Source organism: Amblyomma maculatum, chromosome 5 (genome assembly GCF_055883805.1).
Source record: "Amblyomma maculatum isolate TAMU_Amacu chromosome 5, ASM5588380v1, whole genome shotgun sequence".
Classification (NCBI taxonomy): domain Eukaryota; kingdom Metazoa; phylum Arthropoda; class Arachnida; order Ixodida; family Ixodidae; genus Amblyomma; species Amblyomma maculatum.
Window position 1 is genome coordinate 104011257 of NC_139348.1, and position 26550 is coordinate 104037806.

General features: G+C 45.2%; 1 protein-coding gene across 1 annotated transcript; it reads right to left on the reverse strand.

Moving 5' to 3' along the window:
• Window positions 1–2972: 2972 nt before the first annotated feature.
• On the reverse strand, window positions 2973–4739 carry LOC146189090 (uncharacterized). The gene is made up of 2 exons (XM_084605175.1): window positions 3611–4739; window positions 2973–2988 (listed from the first exon to the last, which is right to left on the reverse strand). Exons 1-2 carry the CDS (start codon window positions 4636–4638, stop codon window positions 2973–2975), a joined length of 1044 nt encoding a protein of 347 aa, XP_084461301.1. The 5' UTR covers window positions 4639–4739.
• Between the last annotated feature and the right edge of the window lie 21811 nt (window positions 4740–26550).

A 26550-nucleotide genomic window follows, 5' to 3' on the forward strand; every position in this document is an offset into this window, starting at 1 on the left:
AGAGAGACCTCAGTCTGCCTTGACTGACATGATTTCCTATTCCAGGAATACTTGAGATGCTGGTAGTCATCCGATGATAAAACAGATCCAGACTGCGTGCTTAATAAGGCACGCCGCCGAAATCGTGCTGCTGTTATGTACGCTGTTGCCAGGAGGATGGGCAATACAGGGCCGTTCAGAGAATCTTTAGCTAGTCTGTCAGCAACCTCATTGGCTGTCACATTGCTGTGTCCTGGTACCCACACTATATGTATGAGGCTCAAATGTGAGGGGAGCAATGAAAGAAAGGTGTTTAAAATTGTCGGATCCATATTCGAAGAAAGCGACAAGCACAAGGAATAAGTCTGTAATTACAGCCACTGTTGAGTATGTTGGGCCTAGTTTGCGCAGAGCAAGCACCACCGCCAGCAACTCCGCCTGGAAAATTGGAGTAAATACGGAAGACGGACTGAAAAAGCCCAGTCTAAAAGCGGACAGTATATTCCAACGCCGGCTTTTTCATTAAATTGAGAAGCATCCGTTGCTATCGTTATGCTAACGGGAACACTTTGTAAATGATCTTCTAATAATCCGTTAAAATGTGAGGTGATAAGTGTTTTGCATTATTTGGGAAAATGTCATCATAGGCAATTTGAACCAACGATGCACTTACTTTTGTTGGAAGGATGTTAGAAAGGACTACGTGCAAAGGTTGTAACAGATTTTGCACTAGAATTACCTGCGGGGTATGAAACCGAGGCCATCCGACTCCAAAAAAGGAGTCTGGCTCGCAACAAAAAATTGATATGGAGCGGTGGAATTGTGATTCATATATTTTTAGATACGTCTGGACAGTCAAGAATTGTAATCTAGTTAACAACGGTGGTATTCGGGCTTCAAGGTATAATACATTATTAGCCACAAATTTGGGGAGCCCAAGGCATAATCTAAGCGCTTCCCGCTCTAAAAGAACAAGCGGACGAATTTTGTAAGCAGGTGAACCAGAAAATAACACAGAACCAAATTCTATAATTGGGCGGACATACATAACATAAATCATTAAAAGTGCGTCTCGGCGCATCCCAGACCCTGGATTGCTTAACCTGCGCAACATACCCATAGCACGTGCCCCCTTCACTGCAACATGGTTAATGTGATCCCTCCATGCCAGATGGTCATCGTAAATCACCCCTAGATATTTCAAAGACTTAACTTGAGGAATCATTTCCTGCTTAAATGTTATAGCAAGAGTTACCGGATCCTGAATTTGGAAAACAAGGAACGCGCACTTTTTAACATTTAATGTAAATCTTAAGTCACATAACCAATTTCGAAGGGAGCTTAGGTACGATTGCAGGCGCCTGTTGAGGGATTGAATGTCAGGTGCAGCCGTAAAGAATGCGATGTCATCCGCATAGACATACGTGCGAACCTCCTGATGAGTGGGAATTGAACTCATTAAAATGTTAAAGAGCACGGGCGAGAGAACTGCCCCTTGAGGGACACCTCTGGTTTGTTGATATTTGCCAGAATGCACTCCATTCAATGAACGGTAAAATTGTCTGTTTTGTAGGAGTGTAGATATCCAATCAATTAAGTATTGTGGAAAACGTAGAGATTCTAATCTGTGCAATAAAATTCGGGGCTCTACACTATCATAAGCCTTCTCTATATCGAGAGTCACCAATGCAGCATGCATTTTTTTGCGCCGCGCAAGAAGAATTCGACTCTCAAGGTCGGTATGTGCATTCCATATTGAAAATTTTGCTCGGAATCCGATTTGACAGGGACTAAGAATATGTTTTTGTTCGACAAACTCGGTAACCCGTTTGAGTACAACCCTTTCTATTAATTTTACCAAGTTTGATGTTAAAGATATTGGTCTGATATTTTCCAAAGTATAGCCCGCACCATTATGTTTCCGTAAAAGAATCACTTTGACTAGTTTCCAGTCACCAGGTATCCAAGAATGAATAATTGAGTAATTTACCGATTCTAACAAGGAATTTGGAGACACCTCGAAGAGGTTCTTTAACATTTTTGTCGTTACTCCAACAGGGCCAGGCGCAGCAGTTGGCAACGTCATTACAATCGAAGAAAGCTGAGAAAATGTAATTTTAGGGACATCCTTAACCGTATATACTGGGCCTACAAACATAGGGGATTTGGGAAGTGTTGACAAAAAACGCTTTTCTAAACCTTTAGCGATGTTTTCTACTGTTTTAAGAGCTTCTTTAGGAGTCGAAACATATGAGGGTAAATTTTCTGAGACAGGAATCTTTTTCCGTGATTTTAAAAACCTGAAAAGTGCACGTCGGTTATTAGATTGTTAAAGGTAATTGAAATACTCAGTATCATAATTATCTTTCGCTTGTGCGACTGTTCGTTTAAATGTAGCTGCAAAAAATTTATAATCATGCCAATTTTTGGGGCACTGGTTGTGAAGGAGCTTCTTCCATGCAGCCTTTCTTCTTCTATAATCGCGCGAACAATCTGCATTCCACCATTTTGTTGATGTATTACCTTTAGATGCACGTACTAAGAATTCACACTTCTTACGACAGGATGTAATAGCCTGGCATAATGTTTGTGATTTTAACTCTTCCGTAGCCTCAACCACTGACTCAAGAGACGAAATCAAAAATGAGTGAAACTGGTTATAATTTACGTATGATCTCAACTGAGATGTCGGCAGAGTTAAGCGGCAGTTAACCTCAAAACAATAGGTATATGGTCGCTAGAGGTGCCACCATTAATTGTCGATCAATTTAGTGCAGAAAAACTAGTGCTGGAAAAAGTTAAATTTATCACAGATTGACTGTGAGCACGTACAAAAGTTGGTAAGCCAGAATTCATGCAGTTAAGGTTATTGTCTGAAAACCAATCCCACAGACGCTTGCCGCAGGGATCCGTCTTGTAACCCCACAAAACATGGTGCGAATTAAAATCTCCAGCCAAAATAACCGAATTTTGACAATTAACTAGTAGGTGGTCTAGAGATCTGGTGTCCTGAAAATCATGAGGAAAATAAACATTCGCTAATGGAAACGGACTGAACCCTGGAATTTCAAAATCTAGAGACAATAATTCAGAATCTAAAGTAGAATATTGAAAAGAAATCTTAGCCCTGTGACAAAATTTTGAAGAAACTAGAATTAGTAACCCAGCACCTCTTGACTGCCGATCTTGTCGGAATGATCGATAATTTTGTAAGTGAAAATGTTTTTCAGTTGTAAGCCAAGTCTCTTGCAAAACGATTATTACTGGATTATGTTTTAAAGAAAGATAAACTAAATCTGTAGTAGCTGAAAGAAGAGATCTACAGTTCCACTGAAGAACTTTTAAATTTCCTATGGTTATGTAATCCGGGCAGCAGCAACAGCCGGCCCCAAAATGTTTTCCTTTGGTTTAGAGCCTAGCTGTTGCTTTTTTTTATTTTGCTTGTGGGCGAGGTGATGACGGGTTTGACAACGGGGATCTACTGCGTTTTAGAATTCGCGTATCTCTCTCTCCCATATCTGCATCATGAGCCTCGTCTGACTTGTGGGAATTTTGCATAGGTGATGCGGAAAGAGACTCACTTTGCGAACAAGTCATTGCAGCTAATGAGTGCTGCACTGATAGTGAATGCCCAGGTGCCGTAGGAGAAACCATAGCAGTTTGCACAGTCTGAGAAGTGTGAGCTGCTAGAACGTTGGATATGCATTCTGTGACTGTTGTCACAATCCTATCCACCATTTTGGTCATGGTTGCTTCCACAGCAGTTATTATGGTTTTAGACATCGTGGAATCTAATGATGCTCCTGAACGGGCTGACACACCTGCATACCCATGAGCTCTGTCTTTAATTTCTTGAATTGCCTCACGCCTCGAGCAACGTTTGCGGTCAATAATCTCCAGAATTTTCATTTCATGCGCTCTAGAGGGACATTCCAAAGAATTTGCGGAGTGAAGTCCGCCGCAAAGACAACATTTGACAATTTGATCAGAGCATAAGTGTGCTTTATGGGCATCACCGCATTTGCAACACCGCAAAGTGGATTTGCAACCGCCTGCAGTATGGCCATAACGCCAGCAGTTGTTGCACTGCAGAGGCTTTGATGGTAGGGGATCTACTCTGAATATTAAAGGCCACGCTTTAATCTCCGATGGGCAGACTGTGCCTGCAAATGTAGCAATAACCGATTCTGTCGGCACACGAACATTATCGACCTCCCGGCTACAGCGATAGACCGCAACAACGCCTGCCGCGGAAAGAAGGTCAAGGGTTTCTTGTGGACTTAATAAGGAATCTACACCGCGGACTAGACCTTTTGTGCAGGCCAGGTGTGAAGGGATAAAACTGCTTACCTGATGAGAGGCAAAAGTAGAGCATTTTAGCAGATCCTTTATACATGGCAGATCTGGTGAACGGCAAAGAATCCCGCCGCGACCAAATTGGCGCACCTCGGCTATTCCTTCGTAGAAGGAAGTGATTTCCTGAAAGGCAGCTCGAACAGCTCCTGGGTTGTTCATTTTAATGGTGCCCCCATCCTTAGGTACGAGTGCCACAGGGATGTTGCGGACACCGGAGCTCTGAAAAGCTTCCAAGGGCAGATCATCGGTCAGGAGGGAAGCCGACCAAGGGGAGCGCCCTTGGCCGGGGGACTGCGTCGACATTACCTTAAACTGACAATGTCACCGCGTGCGTTAGTCAACAGAGAACAAAAGAAGCACAGGGGAAAGACAAAACCGGGACCAGCAACCCAATACTTAGCCGATCGTCAAGTGAGCAGCGCTGGGTGCTGGAGGAAAGTCACACGCGAAGCACATCCACTACGGCTCCTCTTCCTCTCTTTCCACTTTAACTCCCACCTTCCTTCCTTCCCTTACGGTGCGGTTCAGGTATCCACAGAAGCAAGTGTGACAGATACTGCGCCTTTCCTTTCCTATGAACCAATTATTATTATTATTATTTCAGAGTAGTTTTCTTTATTTTCTCAGGGCACTATTTTTCAACGCGCTCTGAAGACGCGGTGCATCTATCGACTTCCACGCCGGCTTCAGAGACTTTCTCATTCCCTTCGGGCGGACTGCGCTATTTAGAATGTAATCAGACAAATGAAGTTTTGTTTTAAATGGTTTATTTTTCTCTACTCTTTAACCCATATAGACTAACGCGCGGCAGCATCTTAGTCGAAGGCCAGAATGGTCACTCCAAAACGTTGCAAACCTCGTGACTTCGCCGATACTCTGCGGTCTATTTTATCGACACCCTGACAAGAAGCCGGACAGAACACGGTGCTTTAACGTCAGATTTCTGCTGTGACAGCGAAGACGGCGGAAAACAGGTGGAACATCGGCTCCACGCGCAAGTTTCGCTTTTATCGCGGGACTCATCTGTGTGTCCAGTTATAATTTTCTACAAATGTCATACAACTTAGAACTTCAGATTCTCAAACGTAGTGGCCACTAAAGAGATAAACACATCGTATAGTACAAATATTTGTTGTTGTTTTTTCAGGCATAAGTGTATTTTTACAAGTTTGCTCAATTTATTTGTAAAATCATGTTTGTGGCTACTGATATTTTCTACTGCAAGCACATCGTTGTTCAAACTTAGTACATGCCTAAGAAGCTCATTTATTAATATTAAGTTTCTTGTATTGTCTGATAGCTTGCGCGAGAAAAAAAAAGACGACATGCAAAAGAAAGGTAACTTCGCTAATAGTTTGAAGAGAGAGAGAGAGACAACTTTCCTTGCCCCAGATGTCGTGAATTAGAGCAGATGGGTCCTGTGTGGCCCCCAGGTGGATGCGACATCCTGGGCCCACGAAATGAGTGAAAGTTTTGTGTTCCTGTCTGGCTTGGTAAGGAGTTGGTGCCAGCTTTCCGCAGAGGGAGCTGACAGGAGGGCCCTTGGGGGCGGTTTTTTTACGCATCCCCAGAGTATGTGCGCCTGAGTGTCTGTAATCTGCGCAGCAGTGTGGCTTGTGCTCGGTCGAGGTCGGGGTCGGGAGGCGGGAAAAGGCGTAGCGTCTCTTTGTGTAAATTGGTAATTTCGGCGAAAGTCTGGGGGGCTTCAGCGAGTGCGTCTAGATGCGTGAGACCGACTGCCCGGATTGTTAATCCTCGGGCAAAAGTATCTCCTTTTTGCTCCCGCTTTGGTCTCGTCCTTGAAGCTTTACCAGCAACACATTCCGGTCGCGACCTCTGAACTGTGTAGCTTGGTTGGCAGTGAAGCGTCCTTACCGCGGCTCTCCCCAGGCTATCGTATTCTAGTACACTATACCCAGGATCAGGTGCGTGTGTATGTGTGTGTTTGTGTGAACAACTTTTATTTCTACCAGAATGGAGCCCCCCTAAGGATTCATGAAATGAAGTCCTAAGCGAGCCCTGTGTTTCATAACCTGCCGGCCTCCCCACGGATCAGGGCCGAAGTGGGATCGTCCGCACGCTTAGCTGGCGCCGTGACGTCACCCTACATGCATGCGCCGTTTAGAAACGGCGTTATGACGTCATCCTTCAAGGCAGCTACCTTTCTTGGCGCACGGGGGAGGGTCACAGAAAGTGCGACCAGCAAACGTCCCTCGCATTGACACTTAAAAAAAGAAATACCTGCTTTTACTGGCAACCGAGCCATTATCCCTCCAATTCCCAGCCGAGCGGGCAAACCACTAATGCATGCCGGGATCGTAGGAAACAGATCGAAAATTTCCTTGTCTGGCGTAAGGATGATTGTAGCGATGACAATGGCGATTAAGTTAGTGATAATAATATTATTAGCGATGACAACTTGACGGTAAATTTATTTGAACATGATAAAGGTGATAACATTGATTGTGGTTATGATGATAGTAGCGATGACAATGACGATGCAGTTCGTGAAAACAGTACTGTAAAATGGCTTGTGCCGTTCCCGCTCTTAAGCAAGGTTCAGCGCCGTCCTGTAAATTTTTTGAAACTATCTCTGCCCAAAAAATGATCGCAGAACCTAATAAGGTTAGTAATACTTTCGCAATGATCGATGTGATAAACGGCGCCTTTGTTTCTTCGCCCAAGCGCGATTTAAAATTGATACAAAATTTTTATGACAGCTGCCTTCAAATGTTTTTTCTTGCTGCATGCTAAGTACCTTAAATAGGTCATTATCTAGGCGTGCTCTAGGTTTTGCGCATTGCCATAATGCTGTACGTCCACGGTCTAACGGCTGGGTTCCGCAAAACTAAAATTTCGATGGCTGATTAGGGGCTTTCGGGACTGACAGTCTGCACGATGGTGGCCAAATTTAAACGATAGCAAAACAGACTTTTTTCCCCTTGATATATGCTCTATTATTGCTGATAATGAATACGAGGTTTACCCCCTGTTTATTTTTTTCTTGAACCCGGAAATTAGTCATACGAAAAATTTCTGGTTGATTTCACAATCCAAAGAGTATGATTTGCACAATTTGTAAATAACGTCCAGTGCTAACGTGCGCCCGCGACTTTGGGCATACGATGTTCAAGGGTCATGATATGTTTTTGCTTTAAGGGCAGAAAAATACCTTTTTCGATTAGTTTTATCTGCCAGCCACTGTTACTGCATAGAGAGGGCTAAGTTGTTCCGGCAAAGAGCTTCGTGAAGCGGGAGTTATGGACAGCATTTGTTTTCCATCAAAATATCGTTTCTCAAGATTGCCACGTCTCAGTTCAGTTCAGTCGTTCAGTCGTGTCCGACTCTTCGTGACCCTATGGACCATATCACGCCACGCTTTTCGGTCTCTCACTATCTTCCTAATATCACATAACTTTATCTGAAGCACCTCGAGGATGCCATCTAACCATCGCGTTCGCTGCCTACCCCTTCTCCGGCGACCCTCAACCTTTCCCAACATCAAATCTTTCTCCAGCGACTCCTCTCTTCTCATCAGATGACCAAAGTAGCTGAGCTTTAACTTTAGAATTTGACAATCCAATGAGCAGTCAGGGTTTATGGTCGACAATATCGACTGATTTGATCTTCTGGCAGTCCAAGGAACTCTCAAGAGTCTTCGCCAGCACCACAATTCAAACGCGTCAATTCTTCGGCGGTCAGCCTTTTTCACAGTCCAACTCTCGCATCCATACATCACAACTGGGTAGACCATAGCACGAGTCATACGGATCTTGGTTGGTAGACTAATGTCTCTGCTCTTTACTAGGCGGTCAAGGCTAACCATTGCTCTCTTTCCCAGAAGCAGGCGTCTCCTAATTCCATGGCTCTACAAGTGCTTTCGTGCTGAGATCAGAAAGACGGTCGCAATAAACAACACTGGAACTTTACGACTAGCGGTCATTGTCCGAGCAAACGATACCACTACATGGGGGCGGCAACACAGGAGGCTTTTTTGTACATGATCACATATTGCATTGTCTTGTACCTTTTCTGCTCATCGCACCCCTTATGTAATACCCAGCGAGGGGTCTTTAAGGTAATGAAATGAAAATGAAATGAAATGAATGATGGTAAGGCCACGAAGGCACTGTCATGAGACACTTCAGTGTGACATTAGTGAAGAGTGAAGAAAAATTATGCCAAGTGTTTAGGCGGGAGAACACTAACAAAAATTTCAACTATGCACAGTAAAAAAAAAAAGGGATAACAAATCATTGCAGCGACACATTTACAGCCGCAGGTGACTATATATAGTACTTTGGGAATCGGCAGGCGGACACAATGAATATCTATTATTAAGAGCACATACATAATTTTTTAGCCGAATCTAATGGTTCATGCCAATGACGGCTTTGCACTCGCAAACACGGCGATGCCATATAAGTTTTTGAAACAAAAAATAAAGAAAAAGAACAGACAGAAAATGTTCTCACTTTTGCGCACTAAAGCGAGACATGGTTGGTTGGTTCACAGGAAGGGAAAGGCGCAGTATCTGTCACACTTGCTCTGTGGACACCTGAACCGCGCCGTAAGGGAAGGGAGGAAGGTGGGAGTGAAAGTGGAAAGAGAGACATTGCATAACGTGCGCAGGATATTCAGTGTGAGTGCAACCACTTTTGGCCAATGGTTGCAATGTTTGCCGCTCCCAATCGGATCCGTTTGCTCTATCCAACTGCGCCATGTATGCACCTACTTTCTTTTGCTTCATCTCTAAGTAAAACGAATCCGGCAGAGCTGACGATCTTTTTTTTTTTTTTGTTTTTGTTGCTGAAACAAGCGATGAAGCACGCGGAGTGCCTCGTGCCGTACCTTAGCGCAGACCGCTCGAATTGGCCGCCAGTGCAAGCTGCGCTGGCTGTTATATTCGTGCGCAGTTTTCAATCTTCACTGTCTGCAGACAGTGGAACAATGTAATTCTGTTGATTATGGCAGCGCTTGGGGAGACGCTTAGCTCTGCAAACCCGTCTCCCGCACCTTGATGACGGGCGCCTACAGCCAACATTTCAAACACTATTGATCTATCGTTCAGCAAGTGAAGTCAAGTTCGTCTAGCCTTTAATATCTGCGTTAATCATTGAAATGCGCTCGAATTCTCACCGGCCGCACTGATTGATCAAGGTATAAAACAATACAATCTCTAATGGTCCCCAGCCAGGAAGACTAAAATATTTTAAGCATGGCTTCAACCGAGTGACAGAGCGAAAGCTGAGTGTTGCAGCGATATAGCCTGTTTAACACCCGCTTTCAATCCGCGGTTTTTAATGCGGAAGCATTACTTGGCTATGTTCACAGACTTATGTCCGCAGACTGTGTCTGCAGACCCTGTCCGCAGGCCGTGTCCGCAGAACGTGTCCGCAAAATTGTTTCCGCCGCAAATGTGAGTAATTGAGAAGTGATAGAGGGTAAGGAGTGGTGTAAATCGATAGAAGGTGACGTAATGTTGCGTCTGAAAAAATAGTAAGGCCAATAAGTTAACTAGGTAATTAATTAAAATACCTGGTTAACAGGAAGGAAAAGGCGCAGCATATGCCACACACGTATCTGACTCCTGAACCGCGCCGTAAGAGGAGGTGGGAGTGAAAGCGGAAAGAGAGAAAGGGGTGCCGTATTGGATATGACGTCACGTAACCGGAAGTAGAGCAGACAAAGGGGCATAGGAAGGGATTGGAGCGCTATTTGAAAGTACCAAAGAGTAAAATGGGTAAACAAGAAGCAAAATATTGTGAGGTAGAGGACGTGACGTCAGGACACCGGAAGTAGAGCCAAAAAAGGGCATAGAAGGAGATTGGCGCGCAATTTGAAAGTACTAAAGACTAAAATGGGCAAACAAGAAGTTTGGTTTGGTTTGGTTTGTGGGGTTTAACATCCCAAAGCGACTCAGGCTATGAGAGACGCCGTAGTGGAGGACTCCGGAAATTTCGACCACCTGGGGTTCTTTAACGTGCACTGACATCTCACAGCACACGGGCGCCTTGCTTTTCGCCTCCATCGAAAAGCGGCCGCCGGAGGCGAAAAGCAAGGCGCCCGTGTGCTGTGCGATGTCAGTGCATGAATCAAGCAATAGAAGCAACCAGAAGCAAACAACAGCAGCATCCGTGCTTTGGCATTGCTCCAATGTAGATTCAGCAGTGCTTTTTAATTCCCCCCCCCCCCCCCCCCACTTTCCTCTCTTTTTTTGGTGGTGGTGGTGAGCTCTTTTATTGCGCCCAAAAACAGGGGACCAGTCAAAGGACCGGTTGCGCTGACTTAGAGGAGGTCGGCGGAGATCCTTTGTAATGCCGCGGCCTCCACCGCGCGCTGGATAAGCCAGCGTTGGTCTGCTGGCTCGGAAGTACACAGGAGAGACTCCCACGTCTCTGGGGTGTTTGTGTTGTCTGTGTTGTAATGTGTACAAGTCCACACCATGTGTATAAGTGAGGCCGGGGTTGAGCAGTGTTTACACATGGGGGCTATCTGATCCGGAAAGATCCTGCTCTATAAGAGGGGATGTGGGAAGCTGCCAGTTTGTAATTTGCGCCATTGGAAGGCCTCGCGTCTTGCTAGATCGCGGTGTGCGGGAGGATATGTGCACCTTTGGAGTCGGTAGTGCTGGAGTATGTCCGTGTAAGTGGTGAGTAGATAAGCGCGTGAGATATTAGTGTCAGCGGAAGCAGGGTGGCTGATCATACTCTCGGCTCGGCAGCTGAGATCTCGAGCGAGAGTGTGTGCCTGGGCGTTTCCGCTGAGCGACTCGTGGGATGATGCCCAAAGAAGTAATCGAGAAACGCTTCAGCAGACTTCCGGACGTCACGTATACGGACGCCTCTTACCATCCATCGAGGCCAGCGATGGTGGCGGTAGCTCTCGCCCCTCACCGCAGCTGGTACACAGCCTGCAGCATTCGCAACGCAGAAACAGTCACCGCAGGTGAGGAGGTTTCCATTGCGCTAGCGCTAGCCGACCCTAATACTAAAGTCGTCATCAGTGACTCTCAACAGGCTATTCGCAATTACGATGCTGGCCGTATCTCTTGCCAGGCGTTACACATTCTACGTTCTAAAGCACCCTCTTCCACATCTCTTTTTTTGCTCCTTCAAACAACGGCTAGGGTGCATTTTGCGCCCACCCGATGCAAAGGGGAAAGCCACATTATCTTCATCATCATCATGCAGACCCGTGTATTTTTCTTTCCTTTTTGCTACAGCCGCAACAACAAAAACAGCATAGACATCGCACAGCACACGGACGCCTCTTTGTTTCGACTCGAGGAGAGACATCAGCGAAATCTGTGATTGCGACTAGTAGTGCAATGCATTAAAAAACGGTACACTGCGGCCGCCACTACGAAAAATTAGCGTAAGGTTCTCACTGCACGTGAACTTCATCGATTGCGCGTGAGCTCCACTCACGCGGTCTTTCTGTGGGTATATAAAGAGGCGTGATAGGCGTGTGCGACCGTAGTTGGTGAAGAAGAAGCGTGGAGGCTTGGCTCCATCGAAAATATCGATGGATTACCCCACCTCTCTATGAAATCAAAAGAAAGTACCTGTTTTATGCCTGTTGCCCTGGCTTTTAAGGAGGCAGTTCCCAAGCTTAACCCTTCGCTTCACCTTTTAGCATTGTAAGAGGGACCATGGGCTCGTGCTGGCTTATTACGTGATATGGATGTAGCCTCTCCATGAAACTAGTCAACTGCAAGATGGAAGGTAGATGAATTGGTGATCTCACTGCAAAACAGATGTTTGCATTTGAATGGTGGGTTCACGCGCATATGAAAGCCTTCGTCACTAATTGTGCGGCTACGCCTGGAATTGGCAACGCCCGATCGGTCCTATATTGCGTGTCTCGTAAAGGTGCACCCAGGGTAAGTCACACCCATTCGACATTCTCCGCCCATTTAGACATTGCGGGAATCAAATATTCCTACTACGCCGATACATCGGCTTGTGCAATAAATACTTACTTCACTGAGTGTCAAAATGAACCACCTGTCGAACGGCAGCAGAAGCAGTCCACACTATGCGCAGGCTTGTTGAGGAATGTGAGATACTTCGAGTATATCTATCTCAGAACGACACTCCTTCCCTCCTGGAACTTGACATCTATCTTACTCTTCATTGGAATAGGGCAACATGGCTGAACAAACCACTACATCACAGTACTGCCCACATAAGCAACCGAAGTTGCCCCTATGCCGTTTTCGCCGTGTTGACCTTTACGCCAACTGCAATGAAAATTTACTTTAGATAAAATGCTTGTAAATGTGATCAGTGAGTACTAAATGTAATCCCATTGAGGTTTCAAGCTTCTCATCAAGGTAGCTCTGTTATTACAAGCGCTTTAAAGGCTGTATAAACGAACGAACCGGAGTACCCGAGTTCGAACCCAACCTCACTGGCCGAGTTTCTGCCTAGATAAGCAACCTAAGTGGGCAGCAGCGACGGACTGGTTGGCTACGATCCTGAATCCCATGTGAATTTCTGCTGCAGGTCACGCTCTGCGTAATTGAACATGGCGCCCGTAACAGAGCTGCTTGGTGTCCACGTACTGAAGAATGCAAGTGTCATCGAGACACGCCATCTACCAAAGCACCCGTGACCTATTACGCCAGAGCTACGTCGTCTCAGCCCCCTACAAAAGAATCGTTCCTTAACCCATCCAAGACACATTGGCAGCAGCGGCGGACTGACTGCGAGGCTTATTCCCTCATGAATTTCTGGTTAAGGTATATTTTCTTTAAAGCACACTGCTGTACCTTTCTTACCACCTTCTTATGCGTCACTGCTGTCACCATTTGAACTTGAATGTACGTTGCATTTTGCGTGCCCAAGACAAAGGCTATACAAAAATGAAGGAGCAAACGAGGGCCGATTATGCTAGTCTGAACGAGGAATTGCGTCAAGAGCTGAAGGTATTCCGCGAAAAATGGAAAGAGAGCTCCGATATGAGATTCACGAGCTTAGAAACGAATAGAGAGAACTTACGACCAGCCTCGATTACAACCCCAAACACTACTGGTGAACTGAAGAAAAACCTGGAAGCTGCCCCGCCGGAGTGGTGCAGTGGTAAGACGCCCAACTACTGTGCCGCAGTACCTGCGTTCGAACCCGACCTCGGCGGCTGCGTTTCGATGGAGGCGAAACGAAGAGGCGTCCGTGTGCTGTGCGATGTCGACACACGTTAAAGAACCCCAGGTGGTCGAAAAACTCCGTAGCCCTCCACTACGGCTCCTCTTTCTCTCTTTCTACTTTCACTCCCACCTTACCCCCTTCCCTTACGGCGCGGTTCAGGCGTCCACAGAAACAAGTGTGACAAATACTGCGCCTTTCCCTTCCTGTGAACCAATCATCATTATTGTTATTATTGAGGTTAGGAAGAACAAAAAGCTTGAAACGAATAACAGTCCGCTAGACGAAAAACACCAGTGCCTAGAAAAGAACTACAAGATGGTGACAGCGGGCAGTTGCAGTCGGGGCAGTACTCCTGGAAATGCAATATTCAGATTCAAAGTAAGAAAATTGAAGCATTCTTGACATTTTATCTCGGATTGGCGCTGCCCTAAAAGAGCCCATTTCAGTGTCTGATATTGAAATTTATTGCCGTGTACCAACAAAGAACACAGAGAAAAGCAACATCATTGAGTAGTGTAAATCCTGAAAGAAATATGCTAAAGAAAGGAAAGAAAAAGCGTCTCACTAGTGAGGAGCTTGGTTTCACAGATTCAGAACCCATATATGTAAATTTCACCTCTATCCATCTATGAAAACGGTTGTTGGAATGGTCGTAAAAATTAAAAATAAAAACATAGGTGGAAATCTGTCTGAATATTCAACGGGAAAATATTCACGACACGCACGTATGATGGTCCTATGTTTTCCATGAAGAGGGCTCTCCTGAGCAAGGTTTTGCCGAGCACACCTATCGTGTTAGCAAATTACGAGCGCTGCGACGGAGAACAACGAGAGAGTAATTACAAGGACAGGTGCTACTATCAACTGAAAGTTTGTTCGAAGAACACAGATTAAATACTCGCAGAAAACAACCAAAGGCACATGCGCTTCACAGATTTTTCCTAGGTATCCAGATATAATATCTCACAATCTTGGATGCTTACAGATGGTGAGCTCACGCACGTGTCACTGTTCTTATGGATGTGATATGACTGTGACAGTTCTCTAGTCATTTGATCTTTGTGTCTAAACTTAATCTTGGTTTTGTTAAAAAGCGGTAGGCATTTTTTCCTACTAGGCACATTTGACCCACTAGGTTTATTCAAATGACAGTCTCTATAATGAAGGGCCAAATTGGATGAAGGGGCACTATTCAAAGAAGTGTTATCCTTGTCATTACTCTCTCGTTGTTGTTCTCCATCGCAGCGCTCGTAATTTGCACTCATGTACCAACTAGCTTAACTTTCCGTATTACTGCTATCGTGTTAGCTTCATTCACTCGTAGACCTGATACTTTTTCTCATTGATTATCGGCAGTTTGCCTTGCCTAAATCTATCAGCATTTACGAATATTGATTTAAATCTATTCTTCACATGAATACACGTTCAGCTAGAGATAATAAAATCACTTACTGAACCAATTTCCGTTCAGCTTCCCCCATGTAATGCTAACCGACACGTGGTACTATCAAGGCTTTGACATGGTCGAAATGGATGGTTACACAAATGTTTTTATAATTAAATCGCCTAGACAAGCGTTGGGGAGGTATTGCTGTACACGTAATATCAAATAAAAAGTGCAAGTTTTGGTACCCGATTTCAGTACAGTATCGAATGACTATGAAAAATTAACAATAAAATCCGGAAATCAAATAATGGCCGCGTTATATCATCCACTAAATGAAAATATTACATGCTTCACTGACTTTTTTCATGCCTACTTAAAATTTGTATCAGGAAACAACTTTTCGTACTTATAGTGATGATTTCAATGTTAGCATTTTGGATAGGAAACCTGCAATCAATGTTATCGCCATGTTACTGTCGTCCAGATTTGTCAATTTAATTACATCGATGAAAAGAATTAATACTACAACTCCATCCGCACTTGACCTAAAAATTAGAAATGCTCAAACCATCGTATCCAGCGCCGGCACATTAACTTCTTACGTAACTGATGATTGCCCAACCTTTATGACATACTCAAATGCTTCACAGCCAAACAAATTCGCATCACTAACCTATAATTTTCCAGACCATTACCGAAGCCACAGTAGAGTCATTCAAATAGGAAATATTAACACAAAGCTGGCTGCCAGGCCTTGATATAAACAGTGCAAATGATACACGCAATACATTCATTACTCAGTTTCTTTTTCGTGGACGATTAAGACTTGTAAAGATCTATGTAATCTATAAAAATGGTGACAAAGGCCTGCCGATAAGCTTACAGGCTTATATCAATACTTACAGTATTTTATAAAGGCCTTGAAAAAGTTATTGCATGTCGCCTAATGTATTTTTTTTGGTTAGAGGTTTGTGAGGTTTAACGTCCCAAAGCGACTCGAGCTATGAGAGAAGCCCTTGTGGAGGACTCCAGAAATTTCAACCACCTGGGGTTCTTTAACGTACACTGACATCGCACAGCACACGGGTGCCTTGCTTTTCGTCTCCAGTGAAAAGCGGCCGCCGAGGCTGGGATTCGATCCCGCGCCCTTGGGAACAGTAGTCGAGCTCCATAAGCACTGCGCAACCGCGGCGGGGCGAATATATTTCTTTGTGACAGATGACGGCAGATGTTATAACATATTGCCAATTCGGTTTCCGAAAAAGCAGGTCGAATGAATGCGCTCTGTTAGAACTTTTTAAAATTCTTGCACATGAATGAAAACAATAAGTACTCTGTGGCAACCTTTTCTCGATTTTTACCAAGCATTCGATTGTCTTGACTACAGTATCATCATCAAATTCGGCTAGAATTGCTAAACTCTTACCTCGCGTATAGACAACTGTGCTAACATATTTACATAATCAGACATCAGATATCATCCAAATAAAATGCCGAGTACCTCAGCAAGCGTATTAGGCCTCCTCTTGTTTATTACATGTATTATTATTATTGTACAAACTGATTCTTCTGTTCATATAGTTATATATCCGGATGATAGTACACTGCTCGAGACTGTTTCAAATATAGATCATACATTAGTGAAATGTAATGACCTACTGAGGATGGTGTCATTGTGGTTAAAAATAAGCAACATGAAAATAAATTCTCCCAAGACAAAAGCAGATCCTATTCCGATCCAGAAATAATGAAGTGCCAATGTACCCTGAACTTGGGGCGCGACCGAGTACAAATCGTTAATGAACATGATACTTGTGGTCTATTTCTCTTCTCACTTAAACTAGGAGACTCACATTTATTACCTGTACAATAATAACAATAATAATAGTAATAATAGGTTAACAGGAAAAGGAAGGCGCAATATCTGTCGGCCGTCTGTGACACCTGAGCCGCGCCGTAAAGGGAAGGGAGGAAGGTAGGAGTGGGAGTGGAAAGAAAGGAAGAGGGGCTGTAGTGGAGGGCTCCGGAGTAATTTAGACCCCTTGGGGATCTTTAACATGCATTTGCATCCCACAGCACATGGACGCCTCTACGTTTCACCTCCATCGAAGAGGGGCTGTAGTGGAGGGCTCCGGAGTAATTTAGACCACCTGGGGATCTTTAACACGCATTTGCATCCCACAGCACATGGACGCCTCTACGTTTCACCTCCATCGAAGAGGGGCTGTAGTGGAGGGCTCCGGAGTAATTTAGACCACCTGGGGATCTTTAACATGCATTTGCATCCCACAGCACATGGACGCCTCTACGTTTCACCTCCATCGAAGAGGGGCTGTAGTGGAGGGCCCCGGAGTAATTTAGACCACCTGGGGATCTTTAACATGCATTTGAATCCCACAGAACATGGACGCCTCTACGTTTTGCCTCCATCGAAACGCAGCGTCCCCGCCGAGGTGGTGCAGTGGTAAGACGCCCGGCTACTGTACCGGAGTTCCCGGGTAGGAACCCGCCCACGGCGGCTGCGTTTCGATGGAGGCGAAACGAAGTGGCGTCCATGGGCTGTGCGATGACGCGCACGTTAAAGATCGCCAGGTGGTCGAAATTAATCCATAGCCCTCCACTATGTCTCCTCTTTCTCTCTTTCCACTTTAGATCCCCCCTTCCTCCCTTCCCTTACGGCGCGGTTCAGGTGTCCACGGAGTAAGTGTGACAGATACTGCGCCTTTCCCTTCCTGTGAACCACTTATTATTATTAATATTTCAGTGTAGTTTTCTTTATTTTCTCTGGGCACTATTTTTCAACGCGCTCTGAAGACGCGGTGCATCTGTTTTCCACGCCGGCTTCAGAGCCTTTCTCATTCCCTTCGGGCGGACTGCGCTGTTTGGCATGTAATGAGACAAATTCAGTTGTGTTTTCAACGGTTTTTCTCTACTCTTTAACTCATAACGAACGCGCGGCAGTATCAAGGTCGAAAGCCAGAATGGTCACTCCGAAACGTTTCAAACCTCGTGACTTCGTGTATAGTCTGCGGTCTATTTTTTCGACACCCTGACAAGAAGCGGGACAGAACACGATGCTTTAACGTAAGATTTCGGCTGACAGCGAAGACTGCGGTAAGCAGGTGGAACATCGGCTCCACACGCAAGTCTCGCTTTCATCGTTGAACTCATCTGTGTGTCCAGTTATAATTTTATACAAATGTCATTCAACTTAGAAATTCAGATTGTCACACGTAGTGGCCACTAAAGAGATAAACACATCGTATAGTACAAAAATTTGTTTTTCTTTTCAGGCGCAAGTGTATTTTTACAAGTTCGCTCAATTTATTTGTAAAACCATGTTTGTGGCAATCGATATTTTCTGCTGCAAGGACATCGTCGTTCAAACTTAGTACATGCTTAAGAAGCTCATTTATTAATATTACGTTTCTTGTATTGTCTGATAGCTTGCGCGAGAAAAAACAAAGACGACCCAAATCTGCAAAAGAAAGGTCCTTTCGCTAATGGTTTGGAAAGAGTATCTTCTTTTTGCACCCGCTTTGGTCTCGTCCTTGTAGCTTTACCAGCAACACATTCCGGTCGCGACCTCTGAACTGTGCAGCTTGGTTGGCAGTGAAGCGTCCTTACCGCGGCTCTCCCAAGGTTACCGTATTCTAGTACACTATACCCAGGCTCAGGTGCGTGTGTATGTGTGTGTCTGTGTAAACAACTTTTATTTCTACCAGAATGGAGCCCCCCTAAGTATTCATCAAGTTAAGTCAGAAGCGAGCCCTGTGTTTCATAACCTGCCGGCCTCCCCACGAATCAGGGCCGTAGTGGGATCGCCCGCACGCTTATCCGGCGCCGTGATGTCAGCCTACATACATGCGCCGTTCAGAAACGGCGTTATGACGTCATCCTTCAAGGCAGCTGCCTTTCTTGCCTCAAGGGGGACGTTCACAGAAAGTGTGGCCAGCAAACGTCCCTCGCATTGACACTTCAAAACAAAAATACTTGTCTATACTTGCAATCGAGCCAGTATCCTTCCAATTCCCAGCCGAGCGGGCAAACCACTACTCCACGCCGAGTTCGTAGGAAACAGATCGAAAATTTCCTTGTGTAGTGTAAAGATGATAGTAGCGATGACAATGGTGATGCTGTTAGTGATAATAATATTAGCGATGAGAATTTGACGGTACATTTATTTGAAAAGGATTAATGTGATAACAGTGATAGTGGTTATGATGATAGTAGCGATGACAATGACGATGCAGTTCGTGAAAACAGTACTGTAAAATGGCTTTCGTCGTTTACGCTCTTAAGCAGGGTTCAGCGCGGTCCTGTAATTTTTTTGGAACTATCTCTGCCCAAAAGATTATCACCGAACCTAATAAGGTTAGTAATGCTTTCGCAACGATATCGCTGCGATAAACGGCGCCTTTGTTTCTTCGCCTAATCGCGATACTGAAATGAGCGATTTAAAATTGATATAAAATTTTCATGGCAGCTTCCTTCAGAATTATTTTTTTCTTGATTCATGCTAAGTACCTTAAATAGGTCGTTATCTAGGCGTGCTCTAGGTTTTGTGCATTGCCATAATGCTGTACGTCCACGGTCTAACGGCTGGTTTCCGCAAAACCAACATTTCGATGGCTGATTAGGGGCTCTCGGGACTGACAGTCTGCACGATGGTGACCAAATTCAAATGATAGAGTTTCTTACTCTATGGTTAGTGTAAGAAACTCTATGATTTAAACGATAGCAAAACAGAATTTTTTTCCCTAGATATATGCTTTGATATTGCTGGCACTGAATACGAGGTTTACCCACTGTTTATATTTGTCTTTTTTTTTTAACCAGGAAACTAGTCATAGGAAACATTTCAGGGTTGATTTCACACTCGAAAGAGCGTGATTTGCACCATTTGTAACTAACTTCCAGGGCTAACAAGCGCCAGCTACATTGGGCGTACGATGTTCAAGGATCATGATACGTTTTTCTTTTAAGGGCAGAAAAATACCTTTTTCGATTAGTGTTATCTACCAGCCACTGTTACTGCTTAGAGAGGGCTAAGTTGTTCCGGCAAAGAGCTTCATGAGGTGGCAGTTATGGGCAGAATTTTTTTCCCATCAGCATATAGTTTTTCAAGCTTGCCACGTCCACTGGCTGCGAAATATTAACGGTAGCGTCTATACAAGTGCTTTAGTGCTGAGATGAGAAAGACGGTCGCAATAAACAACACTGGAACTTTAAGACTAGCGGTCATTGTCCGAGCAAACGATACCACTAAATGGGGGCGGCAACACAGGAGATGGTAAGGCCACAAAGGCACTGTCATGAGACACTTCAGTGTGACATTAGGGAAGAGCGAAGAAATACTATGCGATGTGTTTAGGCGGGAGGAAGGACACTAACAAAAATTTCAACTATGCATAGTAAAAAAACAAAAGGATAGCAAATCATTGCAGCGACACATTTACAGCCGCAGGTGACTATATATAGTACTTTGGAAATCGGGAGGCGGAAACAGTGAATACCTATTATTAAGAGCACATGCATAATTTTTTAGTCGAATCTAATGGTTCATGCCGATGACAGCTTTGCACCCGCCAACAAGGCGATGCCATGTGAGTTATTGAAACAAAAAATAAAGAAAAAGAATGGACAGAAAATGTTCTCACTTTTGCGCACTAAAGCGAGACATTGCATAACGTTGGCAGGATATTCAGTGTGAGTGCAACCAATTTTGGCCAAGGGTTGCAATTCTTGCCGCTCTCAATCAGATCCGTTTGCTGTACCCAACCCCGCCATGTATGTAGTACCTACTTTGTTTTGCTTCATCTCTATGTAAAACGAAACCGGCGGAGTTGACGATCTTTTTGTTGAAACCAGCGATGAAGCACGCGGATAGGCTCGCATCGTACCTTAGCGCAGACAGCTCGGATTGGCCGCCAATGCACGCTGCGCTGGCTGTTATATTCGTGCACAGTTTTCAATCTTCACTGTCTGCAGACAGTGGAACAATGTAATTATGCTGATTATAGCAGCGCTCGGGGGAGACGCTTAGCTCTGCAAGCCCGTCTCCCGCGCCGTGATGACGGGCGCCTACAGCCAACATTGCAAACACTATGAATCTTTCGCTCAGCAAGTGAAGTAGCGATTAAAGTATTTCTAGCCTTTAATATCTGCGTTAATCATTGAAATGCGCTCGAATTCTCAGCGGCCGCACTGATTGATCAAGGTATAAAACAATACTATCTGTAATGGTCCCCAGCCAGGAAGACTAAAATATTTTAAGCATGGCTTCAACCGAGTGACAGAGCGAAAGCTGAGTGTTGCAGCGATATAGCCTGTTTAACACCCGCTTTCAATCCGCGGTTTTTAATGCGGAAGCATTACTTCGCTATGTTCACAGACTTATGTCCGCAGACTGTGTCTGCAGACACTGTCCGCAGGCCGTGTCCGCAGAACGTGTCCGCAAAATTAGTGTCCGCAGCAGATGTAATTGAGAAGTGATAGAGGGTAATTGAGTGGTGTAGATCGATAGAGGGGGACGTAATGTTGCGGCCGAAAAAATAACAAGGCCAATACGTTAACTAGGTAATTGTTTAGAATACTTGGTTAACAGGAAAGGAAAGGCGCAGTCTATGCCACGCTTGTATCTGACACCTGAATCACGCCGTAAGAGAAAACCGATTGATTTATAGGAAGGGAAAGGCGCAGTATCTGTCACACTTACTCTGTGGACACCTGAACCGCGCCGTAAGGGAAGGGATGAAGGTAGGAGTAAAAGTGGATAGAGAGAAAGGGGAGCCATAGTGGAGGGCTACCGAGTAATGTCGACCACTTGGGGATCTTCAACGCGCGCTGACATCGCACAGCACACGGACGCCACTTCGTTTCGCCTCCAATCACCGTAACAGAAGGGATATAGTGCCTAGAATCACAGTGCCTATATATTCTAGGCCCTATACTAGAATATACTCTAGACACTATAGAAGTGAGGATTGTGGGAGTGAAAGCGGAATAAGAGAAAGGGGTGCTGTAGTGGATATGACGTCACATAACCGGAAGTAGAGCCGAAAAAGGGCATAGAGAGAGATTTGCGCACAATCTGAAAGTACCAAAGACTAAAATGGGCAAACTAGAAGTGAATCAAGCAACAGAAGCAACCAACAGCAGCATCCGTGCTTTAGCATTGCTCCAATGTAGATTCTGCCGTGGTCTTTATTTCCTCCCTCCCCTCCCCACTTTCCTCTCTTTTTTTGTCCCTTCAGACAACGGCTAGGGTGCGTTTTTGCGCCGACCCGATGCAAAGGGGAAAGCCACATCATCATCATCATAGCAGACCCGCGCATTTTCCCTTCCTTTTTTGCTACAGCCGCAACAACAAAAACAGCAGAGACATCGCACAGCACACGGACGCCTCTTCGTTTCGCCTCGCGGAGAGACATCGGCGAAATCTGTGATTGCGACTCTAGTAGTGCAACACACTAAAAAACGGATCACTGCGGCCAACACTATGAAAAATTAGCTAGAGGCTCATTGCACGTGAACTTCATCGATTGCGCGTGAGCTCCAGTCACGTGGTCTTTCTGTGGGTATATAAAGAGGCGTGATAGGCGCGTGCGACCCGTAGTTGGTGAAGAAGAAGCGTGGAGGCTTGGCTCCGTCGAAGACTCGATGGATGCCCCCACCTCTGTATGAAATCAAAAGAAAGTACCTATTTTATGGCTGTTGCCCTGGCTTTAAAGGAGGCAGTTCCCAAGCTTAACCCTTCGCTTCAGCTTTTAGCATTGTAAGAGCAGCCATGGGCTCCTGCTGGCTTATTACGTGATATGGATGTAGCCTCTCCACGAATCTAGTCAACTGCAAGATGGAAGATAGATGATCTGGAAATCTCACTGCAGAACAGATGTTCGCATTTGAAAGGGTGGGTTCACGCACATGTGAAAGCCTTCGTCACTAATTGTGCGGCTACGCCTGGAATTGGCAACGTCCAATCGGACCTGTAATGCGTGTCTCGTAAAGGTGCACTCAGGGTAAGTCACATTCATTCGACATTCTCCGGCCATTTGGACATTGTGGGAATCAAATATTCCCACTACGCCGAAGACATCGGCTTGTGCAATACTTCCCTGAGCGTCAGAGTGAACCGCCTGTCGAACGGCAGCAGAAGCAGTCCACACTATGCGCAGGCTTGTTGAGGAATGTGAAATACTTCGAGTATATCTATCTCAGAATGACACTCCTTCCTTCCTGGAACTTGCCATTATGGCTGCTTGAACTCGAGAATTTGCTGCCTTATGCGCTTCTTGGGAACGGGACAGCATGGCCGAGGAAATTATTTCATCACGGTACTGTTTCAGAACGACACTTCTATCCTCCTGGAACTTGCCCTAGGACGCTTCGTTGGAATAGGACACTATGGCTGAACAAACTACTACATCACAGTACTGCCCACATAAGCAACTGAAGTTGCCCCTATGACGTTTTCGCCGTCTCGACCTTTCGCCAACTGCAATAGAAATTTACTTTAGATAAAATGCCTGTAAATGTGATCAGTGAGTACTAAATGTAATCCCATTGAGGTTTCAAGCTTCTTATCAAGTAGCTCTGTTATTACGAGCGCATTAAAGGCTGTATAAACGAACGAACGGGGGTACCCGAGTTCAAACCCAACCTTGCCGGCCGCGTCTCTGCCTACATAAGCAACCTAAATGGGCTGCAGCGACGAACTGGTTGGCTACGAGCCTGAATCCCAATTTCTGCTGCAGGGTACGCTCTGTGAAATTGAACATATCGCCCGTAACAGAGCAGCTTGGTGTCCACGTATTGAAGAATGCAGGTGTCACCGAGATGCGTCATCTACCAAAGAACCCGTGACCTATTACGCCAGAGCTACGTCGTCTCAGCCCCCTACAAAAGAATCGTTCCTTAACCTGTCTCAGACACACTGGCAGCAGCGGCGGACTGACTACGAGGCTTACTTCCTCATGAATTTCTGTTGAAGGTTAGTGTTTTTAAAGCACACTGCTGTACCTTTCTTACTCCCTTCTTATCCGTCACTGCTGTCAACATTTGAACTTGAATGTACGTTGTATTTTGCGTGCCCACGATGACAAAGGTTTCATTCCCAACTTCCTCCCTTCCCGTGAGCGCGTTTGAGGTGTCCACAGAAAACAAGCGAGACAGTTACCGCGCCTTTCCCTTTCAATAAATCAATCAATCAGGCAGCGGACGTGGCTCAGCTACAGAGCCAGTAGCAGGGCCTTGCATTTTCTCTTCCTTCTTCCTACTGCCCCAACAACGCGGGGTGGTGCAGTGGTAAGAAGCCCACTACTGTGCCGGAGTACCCGGGTTCGAACCCGACCTCGGCGGCTTGTTTCGATGGAGTCGAAACGAAGAGGCGTCCGTGTGCTGTGCGATATCAGCGCACGTTAAAGATCCCCAGTTGGTCGAAATTACTCCGTAGCCCTCCACTACGGCTCCTCTTTCTCTCTTTCCACTTTACTCCCACCTTCCTCCTTCCCTTACGGCGCGGTTGAGGTATCCACAGTAAACAAGTGAGACTGTTACCGTGCCTTTCCTATATATCAATCATTCAAACACATACACATGGGGGGGGGGGGGGGGGAACAGGCTACGAAACGACCGTCATTGACAAGGTCCATGCTTCCATCTGTTTTTGCTGTGGCTGTAGGAAGAAAATAAAATGCACGGGCCAGCTACTTGGCTCTGTAGCTGAGCCACCTCCGCTGCCTCGTGCAAACAGAAGAGAAAAGCTACTGAGCCACCTCCGCTGCCTCGTGCAAACAGAAGAGAAAAGCGGCCGCCGAGGCCGGGATTTAATCCCGCGTCCTTGGGATCAGTAGTCGAGCTCCGTAAGCACTGCGCCACCCCGGCGGGGCGAATATATTTCTTTCAAAATACGACAGATGGTGACAGATGTTATAACATACCGCCAATACAGTTTCCGAAAAAGCAGGTCGACTGAATGCGCTCTGTTTGAAATTAATAAAGAAAATCTTGCGAAACATTGAACACGCTAAGTACTCTGTGGCAATTTTTGTTGATTTTTACCAAGCATTTGATTGTTTTGACCGCAATATCCTCCTACGTAAGCTGCCATCGTATGAGAACCCTGCGGTTCCATTGGAATTGCTAGAATCTTACCTCGTCAGCAGACAACTGTGCTAACGTATGTACATAATCAGACATCAGATTTCATCCAAATAAAAAGCGGAGTACCTCAGCAAGCGTATTAGGCGCCCTCTTGTTTATTAGATGTATTATTGATATTGTACAAAGGGATCCTTCAGTTCACATCGTTATATATCCGGATAATAGTACACTTCTCGACACTGGTTCAAATATAGATCAGCCGTTAGTGAAATGTAATGACCTACTGAGAATGGTGTCATCTTGGTTAAAAATAAGCCACATGAAAATAAATTTTGCCAAGGCAAAAGCAGATCCTATTCCGAGCCAGAAAAAAAGAAGTGCAAATAAATGTACTCTGAACTTGGGGTACCACCAGATACAAATCGTTAATGAACATAAGACACTTGTGGTCTATTTCTCTTCTCAATTAAATTGGGAGACTGACATTTATTACCTGTATAATAATAAAAAATAATATTATTAACATTAATAATAATCATAATAATAATAAGTTCACAGGAAAGGAAAGGTGCAATATCTGTCAGATAATCTGTAGAAACCTGGGCCCGTATTCCGAGTTTGCGTCGTTATCGTAAGTGTCGCTATCTTCCCGCCCTCGAGTCACCTGATTGGTGGAAACGCTAGAAAATGATGTTGCCACCTCTTTCGGTTCCGCAGTGGCAATACCCAGTTCCGGCGTTTCGACCAATCAGATGACTCGAGGTCACGTGAGATAGCGACATCCCGCGTGACAGAACACCACCTTACACATACTGTTCATAGCTCTCTGCATTTTGACACCACACTTACTCCTATATATATATATGGTATGGGGGGAACTTGCTAGCAAACCAAGTAAATAAAATGTGATGTCTACGAATCAGTGAAGCTAATACGATAGGTGTAGTGTGCAAATACCATCATCGGCCTATTTCGCTAAAGGTTCTTCATTGTATAGGGCAGAATCACTCCGCTAACCTGCAAAATTTTCAGTCAATGTAGGATTACAACTGCACAGAAGGAGTTGATATGGGTACCAGGTCACCAGGGGGTTGAAAGAAAAGAGCGCGCACGCACTTCGTCCCAAGCTTTTCTTCCCCGGGTTCTTCTATGTCCCTTCTTACTGATTTAGGCTGCTCCTTTCTATTATCAACTTATACAGATATACTACAGCATTTGCGCCTTCACAGGCAGACACTCCCGAGGTACGCTAAGGGTCTTAATAAATCTGAAGGGTATCACCTTCGAAGGCTAGAAACCATATCATTTAATATTCCAGCTATGCTTCACGCCACTGAGTCAGAGTTCTTTCCAGCTCAGTGCAAATGTCGTGGTCAGAAGGCAAACTTGTACTATATGGTATGGGTTTGTCAGCAAGACAACAGCCTTGACATAATAAATCAGCCAACGTGGGAGGGCTGGGAGATGGTCCTGTCCAGCTCGGACCTTGAAGTACAACGAGCCTTCGTCGAAAGAGCACGGACAGAGTTTTGCCAACGGTGTCCCGGACTAGTGATCCGATCAGCCTTACCT

Excerpts from the sequence above, each read along its gene's own strand:
- LOC146189090 (XM_084605175.1), bottom strand. The coding sequence starts at position 4,638 with ATGTCGACGCAGTCCCCCGGCCAAGGGCGCTCCCCTTGGTCGGCTTCC.